Raw genomic sequence first — 23,086 nt, 5'->3', positions numbered from 1 at the left:
TTTTCTTTCACTTATTCATTCAGTCAACAGCTTATTTAACATAAAAAATGCAGCATGATGATTTCAGAAGCAGGGAAGGCAGTTTATACTTAATAATAGATTATATTCTTTATTATATTTCAAGGCTTGCAAAACCCTTTGCCTACATTATTTCATGTGATGCTCACAACCACCTGTGAAATAGTTACTACAGGCACTATTGGCCTATTTTACAAAAGAGGTAACTAAGATTAAAAGAAGTGACTTGCCCAAAATCCCACGTGTTCTCCTGGATATATTATTTAACATCAATAAATTTTGCAAAGAATTACTTGTACACACACACACACACACACACACACACACACACACACACACATGCACAAGAGAAAAAGCTTCCTAAATTTTTCCTCCTCAGGTCTAGGGATTCTGCTCCTCTGTATTTGTGCTGTTATACATTTATCTAATGAATCACCTTTCTGTGTGCAACTGCATGCATGGTTCTCTGACCATTCTTAAATTTTCACGACACAGGTTCAGAGGGTCCCAGATCTGGAGCTCAACGAAACCTATGGGACCTTCAAGTCATTCCCTGGTTTTACAGAGGAAAACACTGGGTCCCTAGGAAGTCACAGGACCAGGATCAAAAACTACAGGTGCAGAACTAGAAGAAACTTTAGAGGTCATCTTAGTTGAAAACCCATGTTTTACATTTTCACCTGCGGCCAGGGATACCTGAGTTCAAATCTGATCTCAGACACTTACCAGCTGTATGATTCTAAGCCAGTCATTTAATCCTGTTTGCCTCAATATGTTTAACTGTTAAATGGGGATAGTAACAGCCCCTCCCTGCCAGGGTTGTTTTAAGGCTCCAATGAGATAATATTTGTAAAGCATACAACACAGTAATCTGATGCACAGTTGGTACTTATTATAGGTTTAATTTTACATTTCCCTTGAATTACTGTTACAGAGACAGTGTTGCCCAATGGACAGAGGACTGGATTGAGACTTGAGAGATTCTGCTCTTAATTCTGAATCTATGGCTTATGAGGTTCATGGCTCTAATCTGCAGCTAAGAATATGTCTGTGTGCAGTCTTGGAGAAGGCTTCCAATGAACCTGCTTCCACATCTGTAAAATTAGCAACACCTGTTCTGCCTCTGACATCAATTAGTTGTCAAACAAGGTAATAGGTATGAAAGCTCTTTGAACATTAAAAACACTACATGTATAAAATGAAAGCCTGCTGGCACAATGGGGAGGAGTACAAGAGGACTCCTTACTTTTTCTTTACTTTATTGTATCCAAGAATATCTATACCAGACATACTTGGGAATAAAGAGAAGCCACCCAGATCTACCTTTCAACAATGAAAAGGAAAACATTCCACTGATCACTTTACATGTCCATACATACCAAGAGCCTGTTGGCAGCAGCTGCCATCACTCGCATCCCATCGCTGGACCAGGAGCAACATTTCACCATCACTTCCACATCTTCCTGACGTCCATCAGAATTCAGGAAGTGCTGCCTCACATCAATGCTACTCCATTCATTGGCTGAACTCACATCCCAAAGCTTTGATTTTAAAAAAGATTTAAAATTTTTTAAATTTCTAACAACTAAATTCTGTCCATCCATTATCCCTGAGTTCTTTTTCTAAATGAAGCACTACTTTTTATTAGATTTTTCATCAAACTCCCCATTTTTATCTCTTCTGAAAGTAAAATAGTGGAAGCAGGTCAACAACTGGAAATGCAGAATCAGAGAAGGGGAGGTGGGCTGGACCAGTCAGCACCTTCTATGAACCTCAGAGGTGCCCCGGGCACTAACAAGGATGGTTACTTGCCCAGGGACACAATGCACAGGCTGAATATCACTTCTGGATGTCTCCCAACTTCTAGACTGGCTCTCTATCCATTAAACTTTCCTGACTCTCAATGAGCAGGATGTAAATGTAAATGAAGGGGCAGTGAGTTAGCACTGCAGTGCACAGATAGCCAGTCCTGTAGTGAGAAAGACTTGGAATTCAAATCTGGCCTCAGATACTTACTAGCTTTATAATACTGGACCAGTCACTTGATTCTGCCTCAGTTTCTCATCTGTAAAAGGACCTGGAGAAGGAAATTACAAACCACTCCAGTCTTTGCCAAGAATAGATCACAAAGAGTTGGACATGCCTAGAAATTGCCAGAGCATTCCAGAATGTGGTGAGCCTTCAAGATCAGGTGGAAAAGAAGGAACTCCACAAGCTCTGGTAATTCCCTTTGCTCCCTGCCTTTGCAAAGTCTAGAATGCCTGCCTCCCTCATCTGGGCTTCCTTCCAAGACAGCTCCGATGCCACCTTCTCTGGGAAGCCCTTCTTGGTGCCCCTGATAGGCCTCTCTCCAGCCTCACAGATTCTCACATTTACTGTCACTTCACAGGTATGAGCCCTAGAAGGCAGGGAATGTTTTGTTTCTATGTATCCCCAACACAAGGCATAGGGCCCTGCATGAAGCAGGGCTTTAATAAATGCTTGCTGAATTGAACTGAATTAAATAGGTAAATTATGTGATGAAAATGGCACTAGAGGGAAATTGTTCTAGCAACTCTGAGACCTGGAAAAACAAAGCCCAGGAGGGAGAAGAACCATTTTAAGAAACTGTTCACAGGCATTAAAGCCTGAGCTTAGATTCCAAGGAAAAGGAAAGGAAGGGAAGGATCCCAAAGTCACCCAATGGTAAGAAACAGCCATACTTTATGAGGCTGGAGGGAGAGAGAAGAATTTAAAACTAATCTAAAGAGATAAACCCATGTTTTCCAGGCCTAGACTCAGCCTGGCAGGACCTGCCTTGTTAACGCCAGGTCACAGGGTGCTGAGACCACTGATTTGGAGCCAGAAGGAACTTCATCTAGTGCAACCTCCTCATTTTTCAGAGGGGGAAACTCAGACTACAGCGATGCATTCAATGCAGGGCATCAGTGGAGACATCAAAGTCAGTAACTGTAATAAATATTCTTTGACTTAATCCATCTGTTACTGCTCAATCAACCCTGTGAACTCAGTGTTATGGAACTCCCAACAAGGAAAGTCCCTCCGTGAATACAGGAAGGCACCTGATCTACAAAGAAGCAACTTGCCTAGGATATGTCAATGGCAGCACTTGAATCCAGGTCTTTGTTCTCTGAAACCGGCTCCCCATGCACTGTGCCATGTTATTTTAGAGATCTCTTAAAGTTCCAATCCCATACAATTGAAAATTTTATATACTTTAATATATTCTTCAGCTGATGAGCCCAAAGTATATGTGCTTCAAGAATAAGACTGCGCACTATTCCCGGGAGTCTCTGTGACTAACAATGACAGTTAAATTGAGCATGCTCGGGGAAAAGGTTGGTGGAAAACTGATCAATGGCTCTTATTTTTAAATCTAAGAACTTCCCAATAAATCAGAATATACCCAATGAAACTATCATCCATTCTGAGCCCAAACAAAAGCACACCTTCAACATTCCGTCTGCCGAGCAGCTGGCCAAATACTTATCGTCCGGTGAGAACCGGCAGTGGTTCACGGAGTTTGAATGGCCGAACAGGGTGTTCCGACACTCCTTCTTGTTCACATCCCAGAGCTGCGTAGAAGCAGAAACAAGAAGGCTTCGCGATGATACGAGAGTCCTGCAGAACCTCAGGCTAACAGAGCCTCAGAGGCCCCAGATCCGCCCGTACCTGAGGGGCATCGACCAGGGCTCATCCAGCCTCCCCCCGAGGGCCTCCAGCGAAGGAGAGTCCAGCCCCTCCCACAGCAGGGCACTCCACTGTCAGGTCAAACTGATACGGACTTTCACACCGAGACTAAACCTGCTTCTCTGACTTTTCTTAAGCTAAACAAAGATACTCAATTCCTAGGATTCCAGAGGTGCCCTGAGCTAGAATCCCTGGCGCTGGGACAGCACTTAGAGGAGAAGCTAAGGGACGCCAGGGAGCCATAAGACTTACCTGCCCCATTAGTCTGAGCACTAAATAACTGGCTAGACAGTCACCGCCCACTTTAACTAACCAGTTTGGAACGGTTATGCTTTTGCTTCCCAGGCAACATCCAAACGGAAGGTGCATCTCGCTACTGGAATTACCCACAGATGTTTCTAAAAGGCAATCTATAGCAAAAGCTATTATTTAACTCCAGAAATGGATGTTTCTGGTACTTCTCAATACAAATCCTCCATCTGGGAACTGATTAACCGCACTGCCACACTTTGGGAGAAAGCTCATAAGGGTTCCCGGAGTGAAGCTCGCCGCTTGGAAGTGACTTGGAAATGAAAGAAGTCAGGACGGTCCTCCCGGGGAGGTTTGGTCCCCGGTCTCACCTCCCGACCACGGCCTTCCCTCAGTGACTATTAGCTACAAGCCCTTCCCAAGCACTGAGGTGCCCTGCGGCCGCACGCGAATCAGGGCTGGGCACAGAGGCGGAAGGTCCAAGTTCAACCCCCACCAGACGCTCACTCAGCTGCTGGCGACCCCTGACCTTTCTCTGCCCACTCTAAGAACTCTGCACCTCAAAATGGAAGAGCCGATGTTTAAATAGCAAAAGACTAAGGGAGGCATTTTAAGCCACACGAGTAAATTTAAAACAACGGTCTCCACATTCCCACTTACTTTGAGGAAGAAGTCGCTGGAGCCGGTGGCCAGGAGAAGGTGATGCTCCACGTGGGTAAAGTGGCAGCAGTTGACCTGCTCTGTGTGCTCGTCGTAGGAGTGCACCAGCTCTCCGGTCCTTGAGTTCCAAATCTAAACAGGACGAAAAAGTACCGAGGAGCAAGGTGGCTTCTCCCTGGGCCGCTCGGGGGCAATCCCCTTCCCACGGGAGGGCGGCGCCCCAGCGGCCCTGACCGTGGTTGTGTGGAGTGGGGCTGCGGGGCCAAGCCTCGGCCTGCTCAGAGCCACAGGAAGAGAACAAAGCGGCGCCGAGGGCGCGGGAGACTCAGGACCAGTTGAGGGCTCTGCGTTTAGCACCCAAGGGCCTGGGTTCCAATCCTCACTTTGCCTCTCACTGTCTGAGCCCCTCTCTGCCCCGAGTGCATCTGTAAGACTCAAGGATTGGACCAGAGATCGCTAAGCATCACCTGCTTTAATCATCTCTTTTCATCAGGTGATTGCAGTGATATGTTAACAGGAATGATAACAATAGTAGTTATCCTATATATGGCGCTCTAAGGTCTGCAACGAGCCTTCCAATGATTACCTGCCCTGAGAGAAGGTGCTGTCCCTGTGCCCCTTTTACGGAGGAGGAAACTGAGACAAACAGCAGATCGGTGACTTGCCCGTCACACAGCCAGTCCGTCTCAGGCGGAATTTGAACTCGGGTCTTCCCGACTCCAGGAGCAGTGCTGTGCGCACTGAGGCGCCCCCTAACGGCCTCTACGTTTGTACAGCACCACACAAATCAAACTAGGTCGTTGGCTCGGCGCCTGTCAGTGAATGACGACTGAGCACTCCACTCACTCCCCCAGCGAATTTCAGGAAGGATTTCAGCTTCCGCCGGGCCAAGTCAGCCCGGCCCGGCTCGGGGTCACCGAGCTTCGGCTTCATCCACTGTTCGTTTGTTTCAGTCACTCCTGACCCCTTTGGGGTTTTCTTAGCCTAGATACTGGGGGGGGGCGGAGAAGGAGCTGGAGATCTGCTACCATTTCCTTCTCATTTACCAAGGGGGCACTGAGGCAGGCAGGGCGCAGTGACCTGCCGGGGTCACACAGCACGGAAGTGTCTGAGGCCAGATGGGCACTCCACCAGATGAGCCTTCCCCGCTCTGGACCCTGGGCTCTCACTACGGCGCCACCTAGCGGCCTCCCCGCTCTGGACCCTGGGCTCGGCACTCCGGCGCCACCTAGCGGCCTCCCCGCTCCGGACCCTGGGATCGGCACTACGGCGCCACCTAGCGGCCTCCCCGCTCTGGACCCTGGGATCGGCACTACGGCGCCACCTAGCGGCCTCCCCGCTCCGGACCCTGGGCTCGGCACTACGGCGCCACCTAGCGGCCTCCCCAGTCTGAACCCTGGGCTCTGCACTCCGGCGCCACCTAGCGGCCTCCCCAGTCTGGACCCTGGACTCTGCACTCCGGTGCCCCCTGGTGGCCTCTGGGGTACATGGCAGGTGCTTTAAAAAGACTGAACTGGAGGCAGAGGTTGGGGACTTCGCCGACAAGAGCCGCTCACCCACTCACGGGGTGCAGCTCCAGAAAGGCCCTCAGGTGCCTCTAGCTCGGATGTTCTTAACCTGGAGTCCTCACAGATGTATTTTTTAAATTTTGATAACTATTTCAATAAAATTGGTTTCCTTTCTATTTTTTTATTTCCTTAAAAAACCCTTAATCTGCCCACTTTACGGATGAGGAAGCGAAGGCCCAGACTCGCACAGCAGGACACTCTGTTTCCAAAGCCAGGGTTCTCTGCCATTGAACAGCTGCCCAGGTCACACGGCAGGGTCTGAAGATGAGCCTCTCAAAGGGCTCAGTGAAGCATCGTGACAAGTGGTGGGTGGGCTGGGAGCCCTGGCCAGCCCGAGCCTCAGTGACCGAACACAGCGCTGCCCAAGGGCACCCCCTCCAGGTGTGCAAAGCCCCCGGGGGCTCTCCTGCCTCCCCTCCCTGCTCAGAAGGCCATGGAATACAGAAGCCGCTACATGACCCCGGGACCAGAGGCCACCTCACCCATGGGCCTGGACAGAACCGGTCGGTGCAGCCCGCTCTCTCCCCAGCAGGGCGGCCTGTGGAGACGGTGCCAGCCTCAGCTTCTCTCTCGGGCCATATGGAGACAACCTGGCTACAGACCAAATGGAAAGAGCAGCGAGCAAACCCGTGACTTTCCCTCCGTATCCACGGAGTCCTGTGACAAGCTGTGCTTTGATGATGATCCATTAGGGACTACTCATTAAATGAAACTCACTCTCACAAATCACACACTGCATAGCAAGAGAGGCCAACACTTTAATATAGAAACAAACTGACTAAGGCAATTACAAACTAACATTTTACTTAAAAGTATAGGCAGAAGACTAATTTAAGAATATGCAAATTCGTCTTTGCCTCAAGAGTTTCAATAACCTCCAAAAACCATCTACATGTAGGATAAACTAAGAACCTCTGGTGTTCCACAAAGCAACGAAAGCACTTTCAAGTGTGTCATCTTGCATTAGGCAGAACAGATTCACATCCAAAAGAAAAACAGTAAAAGAGTCCAGAAGATTTAAAGCCAGAAGTCTTGGGGACCACTTTGCCTACAGGTTCTCTGCCTTTGTCATGGACCCCTCTGGCAGTCTGATGAAGTTCTTGGATCCCCCTCTCAAAATCAGGTATTTTTTAAAATTCATAAGTGAAAGAAATGCTAAATTTCTGTTAAGGTTTAGAGAAAATAAAGATGTCACTTTTATGCCATTGAACATCAATGGGATAAGTCCATGGAATGACACCCCCAGAATAAGAAACTTTTACTTAATCTAGTCAAACCTCTTCATTTTATAGATAATGAAACTGAGGTCTAAGACAGGGTAGTTTGAGAACCCCGTTTATGCGGCCCACCGGGTTACGGCAAATGGGCTGAGGGGCGGAGACAGAGTGTGAGTTTTAGTTTTTACTACAGTCCGGCCCTCCAACCGTCTGAGGGACAGTGAACTGGCCCCTATTTAAAAAGTTTGAGGACTCCTGGTCTAAGATGATCAATTATTATCCTTATTGACTGAATATCAATAATTACCCAACTCATAAGTAGCAGAATCACAACGTGACCCAAGTCTTCCAGCCCCAATTTCAGAGATCTACACCAAGGCTTCTTAAACTTTTTCCATTTGCAACCCTTTTTTGCCTGAGAAATTTTTACATGACCCTGGATATGTAGGTATATAAAATAGGTATACAAATCAAATATTTAATAAAAATAAACCTTATTTTACCACTCCCCACATTCAGTTATAAGACCCCATTTGGGGGTCACAAACCACAATTTAACAAGCTGGGATCTACACTACCTGCTTTCACCTTTCTATTATGAAATAAATAATTCAAAAATTCAAGGTTCTCTAATTTCGTTAGTGTAGGCAGTCCCTTCACCAACACACACTGTACAATTTGGTAAGTGGGCTTTAAGAGTTACTGTGACCAAAAAATGTACCAGCCTGTGTGACTAGACAGATAATGAGTCTGAGCTTCCCTAGATCAATCCAGAAACAAGACATGCAGTCTATCACCAGGCTTGTACTCAAAGCCTTTCCAGCTTTTACTCAAAGCCTTTGAGACTCCCACCACTACCTAGAATCATTTCCAGTCCATGGCAAGTAATCAGAGAAGGACTTTTAGAAGAATAAAAAGACAATACAAAAAGGGAAAACCCCACATGACACTGTAACCTCAAGCCACCGGACAAAGCATCTGCCTACCTTTACTTTCTTATCCACTGAACAGGTGGCTATGAATCTATCATCCTTGGAGAAAGCACAACAAAGCACTTCATCTTCATGAGCCTCGATTTCCAGGAGCCTCTCTCCTGTTTCTGCTTTCAGGACCTGCATGAGTGTAAAAAAAGAAATCCTAATCAATTCTTCCATCATCATCAACTTTCTGAACCTAAGGGGGGAGGGAGGAAGGAATTGGGATCCTGCAATGAAATTTGTGTCAAAGCATCATCTTAACATATTAACTACAGAGATGAAATAAGTGCTAGTAAACAACTACTCAAAAATATTAATTTTTTTCTGGTAAAGAGATAACCTCCTTCATGTTGTAAACAATCTGTCATTTATTAGCTATCATTAGGACATCTGTACACTTCAGAAAGTAGAAGGGCATAATTGTAGGGGAACTATTTTCTACCATTTTCCAACAAGTAGAAAATTCAGTCTTTCAAGGACTCAAAAAAATGAAAATTACTATCATGGAATATGCAATGCTGACCCCTGCAGGACACAGAATTAAATGCAAGTCAGGAAAAATCCTCTGATACTGATAGAAGGAATCATGATAGTGATGATAGTGATGATGATGATGATGATGATGATGATGATGATGACGACAACGACTATAATAACAACAACAATGACAGGGAAAACTCAAGGCATGATCAATAAAAAGGGCAGAGTGGAGGCAGAAGGCCTAGTTTCTGGTCCCACATACACACAGCAATTCTAGTCAAGTAACTTCCAGCAATCAAGCATTTATCAAAGGTTCAGCTTACCTTAACACCAGGTACTGTGCTAAGCAAAGGAGATATTTAAAAAGGCAAAAGCAGGGCCTTCCCTCAAAAAGCTCACATTCTAATGGGGGAAATAGCATGCAAACAAACAGGGATAAATTCAGTCCCTATACAACTCTCCAAGCCTATCAATTACAGAGCAAATTCAGATTTGCATAAGGAAAGGCTGTTTTCCTAGGCAGAAAAAAAAAAATCACAGGTTTTATAGCTCTTCAAGTTTAAAGCATTTTAAAATTATCTCACTTATTATCATCCTCAATTTATAGTTGAGGAAACTGAGGCAGATGGATAACTGATTTGTCCAGAGTTACCACAGTTAATAAGTATCTGAGATTGGATTTGAAGTCAGATCTTCCAGATTCCAGATCTGGCACTCTATCCACCAGATAAATGTCTATAAAAATTCAAAACATTCAATCCTGGATCCTTCAGAATTGAAGCCACCATCACAAGAATATTTACTTTTACTGAAAAAATTAATGAAAATCATTTGGAATCATGGTACAAAAGACAGACAACTTAAGACCCAGAGCTCCCACTGATAGGCATATACCCTAGGAAAGTCAAAGATAGATATTGATAAAATAGCACTCTTTTTGGCAGACACATACATGCACACACACACACACCCAGTCACTCACACTCTCTCTTTATTTCCCTCTCTCTCTCTTTCTATGTCTCTCTCACACATTCTCTCTCTCTCAACAAAGGGGCCGCCCATCAATTAGAGAATGACAATGTAATGGAAAATTATATTGTCATTAAAAATGATGAAAGTATGAAATTCAGAAAAATATAAGTCAAATGGCATGAAGCAGCACAAAGTTAGAAGAAGCAGAAAAAGCATCCCCAATCACTCCAATGACATAAATGAAAATAACACTAAAAGGAAGCGAGACTGGAACTGGAGGGACAAACCATGCCCTCTACTTTCAGTAGAAAGGGAAGGGGCTACAGACGCAGAATGGTACATACAGTCATGATATAAAAGGGTTTTCCTTAACCATTCCATACAAGAGAGGAATGGTTTTATGTACCCATACAAGAGAGGGTACATATGGCTGAGATGTTAAAGGAAAAAGCTCAACATTAATTTTAAAAACTAAACATCTTACAAATGTCATGAAGTCACTTCAGAAAATAACACAGGCTGCTGTTTGCAGGCAGAACAACCCTCAGAGTTACAGATAGTGCATCAAGCCGAAACCACTGGAGTTATTGCCCATCCTCCTCCCAGCTCTTGGCCCATTTTTCATGGAGAAGGTAGAAGACAGATGTGGGGAGAAGAGAGAAGAGAGCTGCTACATGTGCCTGGGGATCTGGGGGGATGGCTAAATTGATGGGAGAGCTAAACTGAAGAGGTGTGGAAGCCCCCTCCACACCTGCCAGCAAGTTCATGAGCAGGTCAGACAGAGGCAGGAGAGGGCTTCAAAGTCAAGACTGTTCTTAAAAATGTCTAGAGGAAAAGATGATGTAACATCCCTGAGAGCCACGCCTGTTCCCAGGTGGGGGCTTCTGATGCTTGTCTCTTTATCTTGTAGGACCAACACCATCTCCTCCCCGGTGGGCCTCCCACCTCTCACTGAGCTCACATGCACCAGCTCTGTCTCACCTGTAAGGTTTTATCAGCACCACAGGAAGCAATCCTCTGCCCATCCTCTGAAAAGCAGGCGTGGTAAACAGCATCTGTGTGGGGGCGGACAACTAAACGGGAGAGTTTCTTGATGTTTTTTTTGTTTCTAGACACAAAGAAGTAGAACAGAAGCCCCAGTAAATGAGAGTCCTTGGCAACCATACTTTTTAATATAACTGAATCATTTTCTGATACACGGGAACCTGTTTCGCCCTCCTTAGAAATGCATTTCTCCTCTTTGAATAAAACATAACCAATATGCAGATTTAAAATGCAGAATACCAAAAGAAATAAAATTTTAAAAATTTATTCTTGTCTAAAAATGTAGTCACATAAACAAGCAATCATTGCTAGGTACTCTAAATTTTATCCTAAGGCAAGTAAATTAAAAAACCAATTGCATTTTACTTTTTATTCTGGTTTGGTTACTGTTGTTCATTATTAATATTGATGATCCATTAAATTACTAATAATAAAATTAAAGCCAGTGAGCTGGGAGTTGTGGGAGACAAGGAAGTCTTGGAGGCAAGAAGTTTCAGGGCTCACTTCTCCATCTACCACTATCACAGCTGGCTGGAGGGCAGTGGCCTAGACCCTTACTTCCTCATGACCAAAGCCATCCTCTCTAACTCTAAATCACAAGCAAGATCTGAATAGAGAGGTTGGCAAAAAAATGAAATCACCTTTGTGAACAATAACAACTACAGCACAAAAGCAAAATAGAGTGCAGAGTTCTGGGCGTCCACTTGGGAAAAACTCAAACACCCGAGATCCATCCATTGAGATGATATAAACAAACTGGCCTCAGAAGTCCCTTCCAGATCTGGAATTCTGTGATTAGTTACATTTTGTGTAAAATCACAAGCTGGTTGTAATCTGTTTTGTGGAAAGCATTTCCCACACTAGGAATTCCCTTTAGGGGCAAAACTGAGATTCTTTGCCTAACTGTGTGTTTTCAAAAATAATCATACATGAACAAAAAAAATTAATCCACAACTGATTTTTCAAGGGATGCACTGGAATAAAACACTATACTTATAATCAGGAAGACCGAGATATAAATCCTTCCATGGGCATTACTGTGTTTTCTGAGCAAACATCAGTTTGCTCATCTGAAAAATGGGGTTAATAACAGTACTTTCTTTCCAGGTTTTATAGAATCAAATGAAATTATCTGCATCCTGTACTTTGCCAACTTTAAAACTCCAGCTATTATCTGCCATCTGTCCCTGAGAGACAACACATGCATAGACAGGTCAATACTAAGCAGATATAGGAATGGGAGGAGGGCCTGGGCAGCTGGGGCCAGAAAAGGCTTTAAGAAAGGAAGCACCCAAAAGCTGAGTCAGGAATGGGGCAAAGCCAGACGTCAAGGACAATGGATCTAGGGACGTAGTCTGATGACTGTCTGGGGAGATCTTCAGGAATAGTTCAGTGGGAGACATGAGGAGCAGGGAGCCAGACATCTGGTATCTGAGGCAGCTGCTGGCACAATGGGTAAAGCACACTTCTTCACCAGTTCATATGTATCTGATGATACAGATAATGATATTTTGGAGTCAGACCAGATTTCAAATCCTGCCTCATATCCTGACTGGCTGGACCTTCATTTCTGCTCGTTCCCCTGTAAAGTGGGAATAATAACAGTCCCCAACTCCTGAGGTTAAGCTCTGAACACAATGCCTGGCTCTCCCCTTCCCTATTCTGGGAATCTAGGAAGAAAACAGAGCCAGGGATGATGCTGTGGGAGAAAGCTGCATGAAAAGGCTGCTGGGAGCCAAGGGAGCAGAGGCAGTGAAGGGAGAGAGAAGAACCAGCACTGAAGGGACACACAGGGGAGGACAGAAGCCCCAGAGACAGGTGCAGACAGAAGGGAGGACAGGGGGCCTCAAAGGGCAAGTCGTGGTCCTGAGAGAACAGGAAGAGTGAGGGCCACTGAAGGGGGCAGACTGGAGATGAACAGGGAACCACTGGGAAGGCTGTTGTAGGAAACTGACAGAAAGAGATCAAGGGATGAGGGAAGGGGGAGAAAGAAGGGATCCAAGAGCAGAAGGGGAAGGGGAACTTTCCTTTTTAAAGGAAGCGGAGGTTGCCTGCTGAGGAGCCCTGGATATACTCAAGTTTACAAATTGTTTTCCTCAAACTCATTCACTCTAGCATTGCTTAAGTCCTGAATGCACACCAGGCACTGTCTGATGAGGAGCAAAGAGGAAGAGCATGCACTGTAAATGCAAGGTGGACCCGTCAAAAAATCAGGCTCAGCACCCCCAAGTCACAGATGAGCAAAGGGAGGCCCACTCCAAGTCACCAGCTAGCTGAGGATCTGGGGCTGCTCAAGCCCCGCTCTTGGGACTCATGCTCTGGGCTCTTCCCACTGCCTATTTCCCCAACTCCCATGACTGATAGAATGGGTTTCTTCTCCTCCCTAAAGAAGCTTGTTTTGGTTTCAGAGAGCCAGCCACAAAGCCAGGAATCCCTGTATACACAGAATGTTCTCAGCATCTAGTGGTCCTTCCCAGGCTCCAAGCTTCAGAGAAGAGGCCAGACTTGCACTGGAAAGTGGGATTCCTAGACCATGGACTCCCATCTCTCTCCCTCACTATTCTAACTTTCATGGAAGTTTTTTATAGGCTGGGAATCTTTTTCAAAACTGACTCTTAAAAACCAAAGCAACTTATTTAACATGTATTGGACTACTGCCATCTAGGGGAGGGGGGAGGGGAAAGGAGAGGAAAATTTAGAAAAGGTTTTGCAAGGGTCAGTGTTAAAAAAAAAAAAATTACCCATCCATATGTTTTGTAAAAAGCTATAATAAAATTTAATAAATGAAGAAATAACTAAATAAATAATGAAAGGAATGACCTCTGAGGATTTTTCTAGATCAGAATTTATGATCTTTATATGTTCTAAGATTTCTATTTATTAATCTATAAATAAAACTTGCAGCTTTGCTTTGAAAAATAAATAAATAAAAGCCAAAGCATTCTTCAAGATCCCAAAATCCTCTCTCAGTATTTGCCATTTAGAAATCTGTGGCGTGATTTTAACTTCACCTGTTTTCAGAGTCTGTCTTAACTAACTTACATCCATTCCAAGTAAAGCCTCCCCTTGTCGACCTCCTGCTTGGCTCGTAATTTGGCTTGCCGATATATTTCAGAAGTTTCGGGCTCACAGAGACCTAGCTGCACAATATTGGGAAATGGCTGGCGTCCAAGAAGGTGTCCATTGAGAGATAAAAACTCTTGAAAATTCTCACGAATGGTGCAATCCTGTGGCAAATTAAAATCACTCAGAAATGAAATCAGATCTAAAATTTGCTCTTTCTCTAAATATCTCTGTGGTCTCATTTTTTAGGCTTGAAGGAAACATTATTTTCTCTGAATGAATGTGCAGTGATCTCTCTCAAACTGCCTTTTAAAGGATCTAGTAAAAGCTTGATTAGCCAGTTGTCTACATTCAGGCCAGTTTTATTTTCCTAAGACAAGAAATAATCCTCTTAAAGTTGCTCAAAATAATCACTGTAACAAGCATAATAATAACAACAATTGCCATAACAATCATAAAATATTTCTCCAGTCTCAACTCTAGATCCCCATAACCTACTCTAAGTTCAAGAAAAACCAAGAAGATAGGCATCAAATTATAGAGGAAGACAATCAACTTGAAGAACAAAAGCTGATTTAATTGTTTTCACAATTAACAAAATTAATTTGTTAATTAACAAAAATCTATTTTCTTTCTTCATACTACCTCCTCATACCCATTAAATATTTATTAAGTAACTACTATATATCAAGCCCTGTCCTGGGGATACAAAGACAAATCAAAAATTGGCTCCTTTCCCCAAAGAGCTTTCACTTTAAAAGAATATTTCTTATCCCATTTATTCTATTTAGTCACATTATTAAAGCTAGATCACAACATCCAAATAAGTCATTCAAACTCTGACTTTTCACTTGGGTACATACCTTCTTATCCAATAGATGGCCATATTGCATAAACTCATGTATCAGATGAGCAGGTCCCACAAGTTCAGTCTTTGCTTTAATCCAATCCAGGGAAAACAATAGATCACAAAGCTCCTAAAATAAAGGGGAAGTCAGTTTAGATTTCCAAAAGAGAGACACCCATGTACCCACACATAATGTGTGGACAATACTTGTCAAAACCAATAAGCAACTCAAAAACAACGAAAGAAGTCACTGATATGGCTTTAATGTGTCAATTAACTCTTTTTACACTCATTTAAAGAGTTTAAAAAGTTAAATTAATATTGCAAAACCCTGGACATACAGGTACCAATGTAAGCAAGGCATACAATTGATTTTTCAATCTCATGTAGGAAGTAACAGAGCTTTAACTAGAACACAGAATGGGGACTTTGCCAAAGAGCACAAAAATTCAAAGATGCAAACAACACTAAAGCTCCTTCAACCTCAGAAACAATTGTAAAACCCAAAAAAGGATGGCTCTTTGGGAGAAGTGGAAGCAAAAATGTCAAATATTAGTGATGTTAAAAAAAAAAAAATTTCCATCATTTTTCTTAAAAAAAAAACTAGGGCAGTTTTTGGTGTCCCAAATTTCTCTCTTACCCCCTTAAATGAATGTCTTTAAAAGATGCTTTAAAGGAAATTTATTGCTACATAGTGTAAAATGCTCCCTGATGTTCTGCTGGGCACATGGAAATGTTTTGTTTTAATTTTTTTTCTTTAATTTTCATTTTTTGGCTTTCCTTTTCTATTTTGTTGTTTCCTACTTGATATTTAGTTTTGAATGAATTTTGTTTAAAAAGATGATTTGAGAACATATTTTATATACCATATGTTTTGCCTGACTATGGCTATCTGTTACAGGGATTTGTTTCTCTTTTTTGTTTTTATTTAAAATTGGCATAGGTGGTACAGTGAATAGAGTACCAGGCCTGGAGTAAGGAAGAATTGAGTTCAAGTTTAGCCTCAGACACTAATTAAATATGATTTTGGGGAAGTCACTTAATGAGATTTGCCTCAGTTTTCTCATCTGTAAAATGAGTTAGAAAAGTAAATGACAAACCATTCCAGTTATCTCTACCAACTGAGGGGTGACCTCAGCTTTCCCATCCTGCTCTGAACCAGCATCTCTTGGCTGAACTCTTCTACCACCCACCATGGATCTCCTAGCAAAAGAGACAGTTCTCTCTCTGGGTGTAGATGACGCTCTTCAATGCTGAACAATTGGAACTGGTTTGAATCATCTCATTGTTGAAGAAAGTCATGTCTATCAGAACTGATTTTCATATAGTTTTATTATTGAAGTGTATAATGATCTCCTGGTTCTGCTCACTTCTCTCAGCATCAGTTGATGTAAGTCTTTCTAAGCCTCTCTGAAATCATCCTGCTGGTCATTTCTTACAGAACAATAATATTCCATAATATTCATATACCACAATTTATTCAGCCATTCTCCAATTGATAGGCATTCACCCATTTTCCAGTTTCTTGCCACTACAAAAAGGGCTGCCACAAACATTTTACAAAACTACTTTAAAAGAAAAGAAAGAAAGAAAGTAGGACCAGGAGATCATTTTATACTTCAACAACAATACTATATGATGATCAATTCTGATGGATGAGGCCATTTTCAACAATGAGATGAACCAAATCACTTTCAATAGAGCAGTAATGAACTGAACCAGTTACGTCCAGTGAAAGAACTCTAGGAGATAACTATGAACCACTATATAGAATTCCCAATCTCTCTATTTTTGTCCGCCTGCATTTTTTATTTCCTTCACTGGTTAATTGTATACTATTTCAAAGTCCGATTCTTTTTGTACAACAAAACAACGGTTTGGACATGTATACATATATTGTATTTAATTTATACTTTAACATACTGACCATGTATTGGTCAACCTGCCATCGCAGGGGGGCGGGGGGAAGGAGGGGGAAAATTAGAACAAAAGGTTTGGCAATTGTCAATGTTGTAAAATAACCCACACATATAACTTGTAAATAAAAGCTATTAAATTAAAAAAAAAAAAAAAAGAAAAGAAAAAAGACAGAAAGAAAGAAAGAACCAAGTGTCCAAACTCAGGTTCAAAGTGTATACAAATGGGTAGCATCCTCAGATCTCTGCTTAAAGGAATTCAGAGGGGTGACCTCAGCTTTCCCATCCTGCTCTGAACCAGCATCTCTTGGCTGAACTCTTCTACCACCCACCATGGACCTCCTAGCAAAAGAGACAGCTGTAGCTAGCACAAGGCGCCAGAAATTCCCTCTTCCCATTTTTAATCAGTGATTGGAGAAAGCAGGGCAGAAATGAAGGACCAGGAAGTCTGAAAAATGAAATCCTGTTTTCCTTGGCATAATATGTGGCTCTGGCAAGGGTCTCAAACCCCAAGGATCCAGGCAGGAAAGGACCAAGACTCCTCTGGAGTCTATCTGTGGCTACAACCTTCAGCTGCTCAGAAGCTACACCTAGAGCCACTGGCAGCCCCTACTGCTAGATTCCTGCGGGATTCTTCAGGGTCTCAAAACCTAGCAACACCTCGCTCCACAGATCATTTCACTGGCCACCTCCACTATTCAGAATATAATTAAGGGGGCAACTAGGTGGCGCAGTGGAAAAGAGCACCGGCTCTGGATTCAGGAGGACCCGAGTTCAAATCTGGTCTCAGACACTTAACACTTCCTAGCTGTGTGACCCTGGGCAAGTCACTTAATCCCAGCCTCAGGAAAAAGGAAAAAAAAAAAAAAAAAGAATATAATCAAGAATGAGGAAAGAAGCAAAGCGGACGTCCAAGCACAAGCATCAAAAGTAGATTTCTCTCCTTCTCCAACCCAATCTCCTCCTCAACTGCCCAAGTGATATTCCTAAAGCAAGATTGGACCAGATCACACCCCTTCTCAACAAACAGAAATGCCTCTGTTCAGCATTTAAAGTCCTTCACTTCTGACCTCAACCCCTTGTTCAGGTTGATTACACATCTCCCTATCCTTATGCACTGCAGCCCAATGAGCCCATCTGCCACTACTCCCCTCGCCCCGTCTAAGCCCTGCTTCCTCCATCTGCCCTTTGGAATCCCTCGCTTCCTTCAAAGTTCAGTTCAAGTGGCCTGTCCTTCATGAAGCCTTTTCTGATCCTTCCAGCTACTGGTGCTTCCCTACCCCCAAACCCTTCACCCTTACTCTGTCCCTGTTTGTGTTTAGGTTTAATACATGTAATGTTTCTCCCAATAAAATGTAAACTCTCTGAGGATAGGAGATTGTTTAATTCTTGCCTGAATCTTTAGCTCCTAACCCGGTATACAGCATACATAGCAAGTACTTGTCTTGCTAACATTATGAAATCACAGAATGTCAGACCTGGATCTAAGCTGCAAGAGATCTCAGATATGATTTCTTCTGACTCCACTATTAAACAGATGAGGAAACTCAGGCCTGGTGCAGTGACTTGACCAATGTCATGGCAGTCAAGGATCAAATGAACTGACATAGATACAACACTATGCAAACTTTAAGGGGTTGAGATCTGTAGAAGGAGATTGTTTTCAATTGTTTTTGGAAGCCCTTATTATGTCAAAACAAAAATGTATCAATAAAATTTTTCATGAAACTTAGTGAACATCATAAAATGAGCAATATTTGTCTATCTCACTGGGAGACCCTGACCTCATGAGAAGATGTAGCTCTGAGTCCTCTAGCATCAGCCTGACCATGAAAATGTGATGGGATGGAGGGAGACAGTGAAGAAATCAAAGTGAGGCTAACTTACTTGGCGCATGTTGGCATTCGCCATGTGATACACCAGAAAGTTGTACCAGTACATGGAGTCTTCTTGGTCAGAAGCAAGAGAGTGCACCTTGTAATATCTCTGGAACTGAGTCACAACCTTTCTGTGCAACTCCTGAAACAAGAATGAAACATTTCAGGGGTGGGGAGAAGGGATGCCTATCAACAAACTAGAGTTTACTCTTACAATTGTAATGGAATATTATTGCATCACAAGAAATGACAAAAGGGATAGTCTCAGAAAAAACCAGATGGATTTGAATGAATTGATACAAAGAAAAGTAAACTCAGGAAAGCAATTTAAACAATAATAACACTGTTAAAGACAAACAACTTTGAAAAACTTAAGACCTCTGATCAATGCAATAACCAACCATTACTCTAAAGGACTGATAATAATCTAGGCTCATCTCCTGACACAGAGGTGACAAATTCAGAATGCAGCCGAGGCACTTTTTTTAACAAGGTCAATTTAGGAATTTGTTGTGCTTGACAATGCATATTTGTTTCAAAGCACTTTTTTTTCTCTTCATTAAGGGTAGGAGAAGATGAGAGACAAAATAAAATTTTAAGTAAAAAAAATCATTTTTAAAAACCAATTTCAGTAAACACATACTCTTCAAGAATCTTCCATACTCATCATGGATGGCTCTAATGTTAAGACAAAATCTTCCTCATAAAGATACAACTTTGCCTTTTAATACATGAAGAATTACATGGGAAGAGAAAATTAGGGCTCTCACAAATATTTGGACACTAGCCAAAAACAACTGTTCAAAGGTGAGCATCCAAAAAATAAATAAATAAAAAATAAGAGAAAAAAAACTGTGCCATTCAAAGTCACAAAGACCTTAGTACCTGGAGCTGATCACGGTTCTTCTCCATGAGGAAATCGACCTGAAGATCGTGTAAATAATAACGGAATGATTTTCCATTTCGGTCATAAAACAGGAGGGATTTATTAATGAATTCTTGTAGGATGTCTTCAACTTCTTCAGTCTCCATGTCCCAAAGAATACATAATACCTGAGAAACATTGTGATCACTTCAGGCATCCAGAAGCAATAGTTACAGGAATGTGGGAAAGGGGGCTACACAGTAAAACTAGATCACAGCTTGAGTAGATGCAGGTGGCTACCAGCTGCTTCTCTGGAGAGAAGGCAACAGGACTCTAAGGAAGCAGCATTTCTTCTCACTTTACCAGAACCACTTCAAAATTTGTGGAAAAGAAATGGATGCGCCTGAAACTGGTCATCTGGATGAGCTTCATGAATATCTTACATACCCATACACACAACTTCTTACAACATTGCTAAAGAATAGGTATATTTACACTTGCAGCTACTCTCCCATTCTACTCCAATTAAGGAACTCTGTCCTGATCAGGAGCCTGTGGTTCTTCAGGTCCTAAAATAAGAGAAAACCTCAAGTACATCCTCTGACATTTACATTCCAGATATGGGGCCCTGACAAAGAGGTCGAGAACAAAAAGGTTCCATCAACATGTAAAGTAGCATTATTCATGGAAAAATAATAACAAAAAACACTGCAAGTGGGTAACTATTAATTGGGGAATGTTTAGCAAACTAGAACATATTGATCAATCAATTAATAAGTGTTCATTAATCCCCTATTATATGGCAGACATTACATTAGGTGTCAGGGACACAAAGAATCAGTGCATGGACTCACATAGCTTATAGTTTTTCAGGACAAAAAACATATACAAATATGTTTGTGTGTATATCTGGGTCTATGCACACATGCATATATGTGTATACTCACAAGTGTGCATGTGTGCACTATCTGTATATAAAAACATACAAAGTAAGTTCATAAATACAAGATATCTTTGGGAGCAATAGGAGCAAGGGCTAAGAGCTGGTATAGATTAGGAAAGGCCTTAGGGGGAGTGGGGGGAGGGGGAGAAGGGGAGGCTTGAACTGAGTCTTAAAGGATATCAAGGATTCTAAGAGGTAAAGGGGAAGAAGGAAAGTGCACCTCTAGGAAAGAGAGGCAGTCCATGAAAAGGACAGCAGGCTGGTTGGCTACAAGAGAGAGGGCATGAAGGGGAGTATGTGTTAAGTCTGAAAGGCAGGTTGGAACCAAGTTTTGAAGGTCTTTAAATGTCTAACAAAAGAGATAAAAGGGAGCCTAATGACGTTTACTAAATGGAAACCAACAGTCAGAAAAATTTTAGGAAAATCACCTGGGCAAAACTAATGTAAAGTATCCATATCTCATATACTAGACATATGATGTCCTAAGACATCATATCAAAGAAACTCAGGGCATGCCCATCAATTACAGAATGCCTAAACAAATTGTGATACAGGAATGTGGAGGAATACGGTTGTGCCATATGCAGTGACAAAGAGGAATTCAGAGAAATCTGAGAAGATTCATGGAAAATGAGACTGCAAAGAAAGCAGAATCAAGAGAATAACATACATAATGACTGTAATTTTGTAAATGTAGCAATAGTAGTTACAAAATATGGCCTTATATAATCAGGCTGTTTTTCCCATTATTTTATTTTAACTGCTCAGGCCCTCTCTCCCTATCTACATTGTATTTCTTCTGTATACATCTATATATGTTTACACTACCTCCAGGGAAGCTAGATGGTGTAATGCATAGAACCTCCTGAATGGAGTCAGGAAGACTCATGTTTGAAGTTCAAATCTGGCCTCAGAAACTTCCTAGCTTTGTAACTCTGGGCAAGTTACTTACTCTGACGGCCTCAATTGTCCACATCTAGAAAATGAGCTGAAGAAAGAAATGGCAAACTATTCCAGTATCTCTGCCAAGAAAATCCCAATGGGGTCAAGAAGAGTCTTACACAAGCAAAATGACTGAATAACAAAATTGCCTCCTCTGTTAAAATACAAACTACTAAGAGGAGGATAGTTTTCCTTCTCTGCAATAATAACAAGCACTTAGCCCTTATGGTGTGCCTGGCACATTTTACATACAAAGAAAAGCAAAATTCAGTCCCCATGCTCAAAGAACTGAAATTCTCATGGACAGGGAGACAACAAAAACATGAAGGACATATACAGGGTCAATGGAAGTAGTCCTGAAGCCTAATATGGTACCTGGTATGGCCTCCCTCTAAGTCTCAGTGAAAATCCTACCTTCTGCAAAGAGCCCTTCTTGGTACTCTTAACTTTAATGTCTTCCCAAGCTCTGACACTATCTCTGATTTATTCTGTCTATATCTGGTTTGTCCTTACTTCTTAATAAAGGTCTCCCTTTTTGAGTATAAGCTTCTTAAGGGAAGGAGCTGTTTTGTGTCTTTTCTTTGTATCCTCAGCACTTAACACAATGCCTGGCACATAGTAAATGCTGGCTGACTTGATTCAATAAATGCTGGCTAACTGACTTATTATAAGGAAGAAACCAAGGAAGGAAAACATGAGAAACTGTAAAAAAATGACTATGATGTTTAAAAAAAATTTTTTTTTAAATAAGGAAGGGAGTGAAGGAAGGGAACCAATAGAAAAATGGAGAAAACTCTTTCAAGAATGATTATATACCGTAATAACCCAATAACAAAACTCAAGTATTCCAAAGAGGTCCTAACTCTGACCCATCAAACCACCCAGCTGTGCTTACCTTAGTAGGTACTCTTACATCCTTCTGCAGGATGGAAAGGTCCTTATAATACTTTTGGAGGGCTTCACTCAGTCTTTCCACACTTATGGACATAGCTTCATCCAGGGCTTCATAGTCATAAGATGAAGACTTCCTAATTCTTTTAAACTGCTTGTTCTGAAGTTGCCTGAGGTAGTATCCCCACCGATTGGGGAAATCACGTAATAGGGCACCAATTAAAGACACTACAAGAGGGGAACCTGGAAAAAAAAAAAAAAGAAAGAAAACCAACAATGTCAACCTTTTAAAAAGAAAATCATTAACAAAGAGACAGACAGACAGGCAGGCAGGCAGGTAAACATGTCTCAGGCCAGGTATTTCCATTCTACACCAGAAGAGAGAAAAGGAAATTTAATTCTACCTCCACAAGACTGCTCACTCATTGCCCTCCCCTTCTCTGTCCCCAAGGACGCTGGTAACTTCTAGTCTCTTCCTGCCCTTCAATCCATCTTTTCTATAATAACCAGAAAAAACCAGCAGATAACATTCAAACACAGCACAGGAAGAAAAGAAGTACACAAAAGTAAGGAAGCAGCACATGGCAACTGCCTTCCAGGTTATCTCTGCAGACCAGGGCCAGAGGCTCTCCTCTCACCTGATCTGGGGTGGTTACAGGCATTACAACAAGAAGAAGCAAGATACAGGAAGCCCAGTTAGGCAAGAAATTATAAAACTCTGAATTAGAGATGACTTCATGACTAAATTACTTAATGGCACCATGAAAAAATCCAAGGATGAAGGAGAAGGCATATCGGAATTAATTATTAACATTCATGTGTTGATCCAAATGAGGGGGCCCTCATCTCTCAAATCAATATGCTCCA

At 42.3% G+C, this 23,086-nt stretch overlaps 1 protein-coding gene across 3 annotated transcripts in view; it reads right to left on the bottom strand.

Moving 5' to 3' along the window:
* Window positions 1–23,086, bottom strand: part of APAF1 (apoptotic peptidase activating factor 1) — a 77,945-nt gene that overhangs the window by 37,583 nt on the left and 17,276 nt on the right. For 2 of the 3 annotated variants that reach the window (XM_074267175.1, XM_074267176.1), the window contains exons 8-17: window positions 22,224–22,462; window positions 19,464–19,631; window positions 18,589–18,720; window positions 14,802–14,915; window positions 13,918–14,102; window positions 10,813–10,939; window positions 8,389–8,514; window positions 4,618–4,749; window positions 3,468–3,593; window positions 1,398–1,559 (exon numbers count right to left, since the gene is read on the bottom strand). In XM_074267175.1, the coding sequence (XP_074123276.1) occupies window positions 1,398–1,559; window positions 3,468–3,593; window positions 4,618–4,749; window positions 8,389–8,514; window positions 10,813–10,939; window positions 13,918–14,102; window positions 14,802–14,915; window positions 18,589–18,720; window positions 19,464–19,631; window positions 22,224–22,462 (1,511 nt within the window). The remainder of the gene's footprint in view (window positions 1–1,397; window positions 1,560–3,467; window positions 3,594–4,617; window positions 4,750–8,388; window positions 8,515–10,812; window positions 10,940–13,917; window positions 14,103–14,801; window positions 14,916–18,588; window positions 18,721–19,463; window positions 19,632–22,223; window positions 22,463–23,086) is intronic. The other variant, XM_074267177.1, reaches the window with a different exon arrangement.

This window comes from Sminthopsis crassicaudata, chromosome 5 (genome assembly GCF_048593235.1).
Source record: "Sminthopsis crassicaudata isolate SCR6 chromosome 5, ASM4859323v1, whole genome shotgun sequence".
Classification (NCBI taxonomy): domain Eukaryota; kingdom Metazoa; phylum Chordata; class Mammalia; order Dasyuromorphia; family Dasyuridae; genus Sminthopsis; species Sminthopsis crassicaudata.
This window is presented reverse-complemented; position numbering and strand designations above follow the sequence as displayed.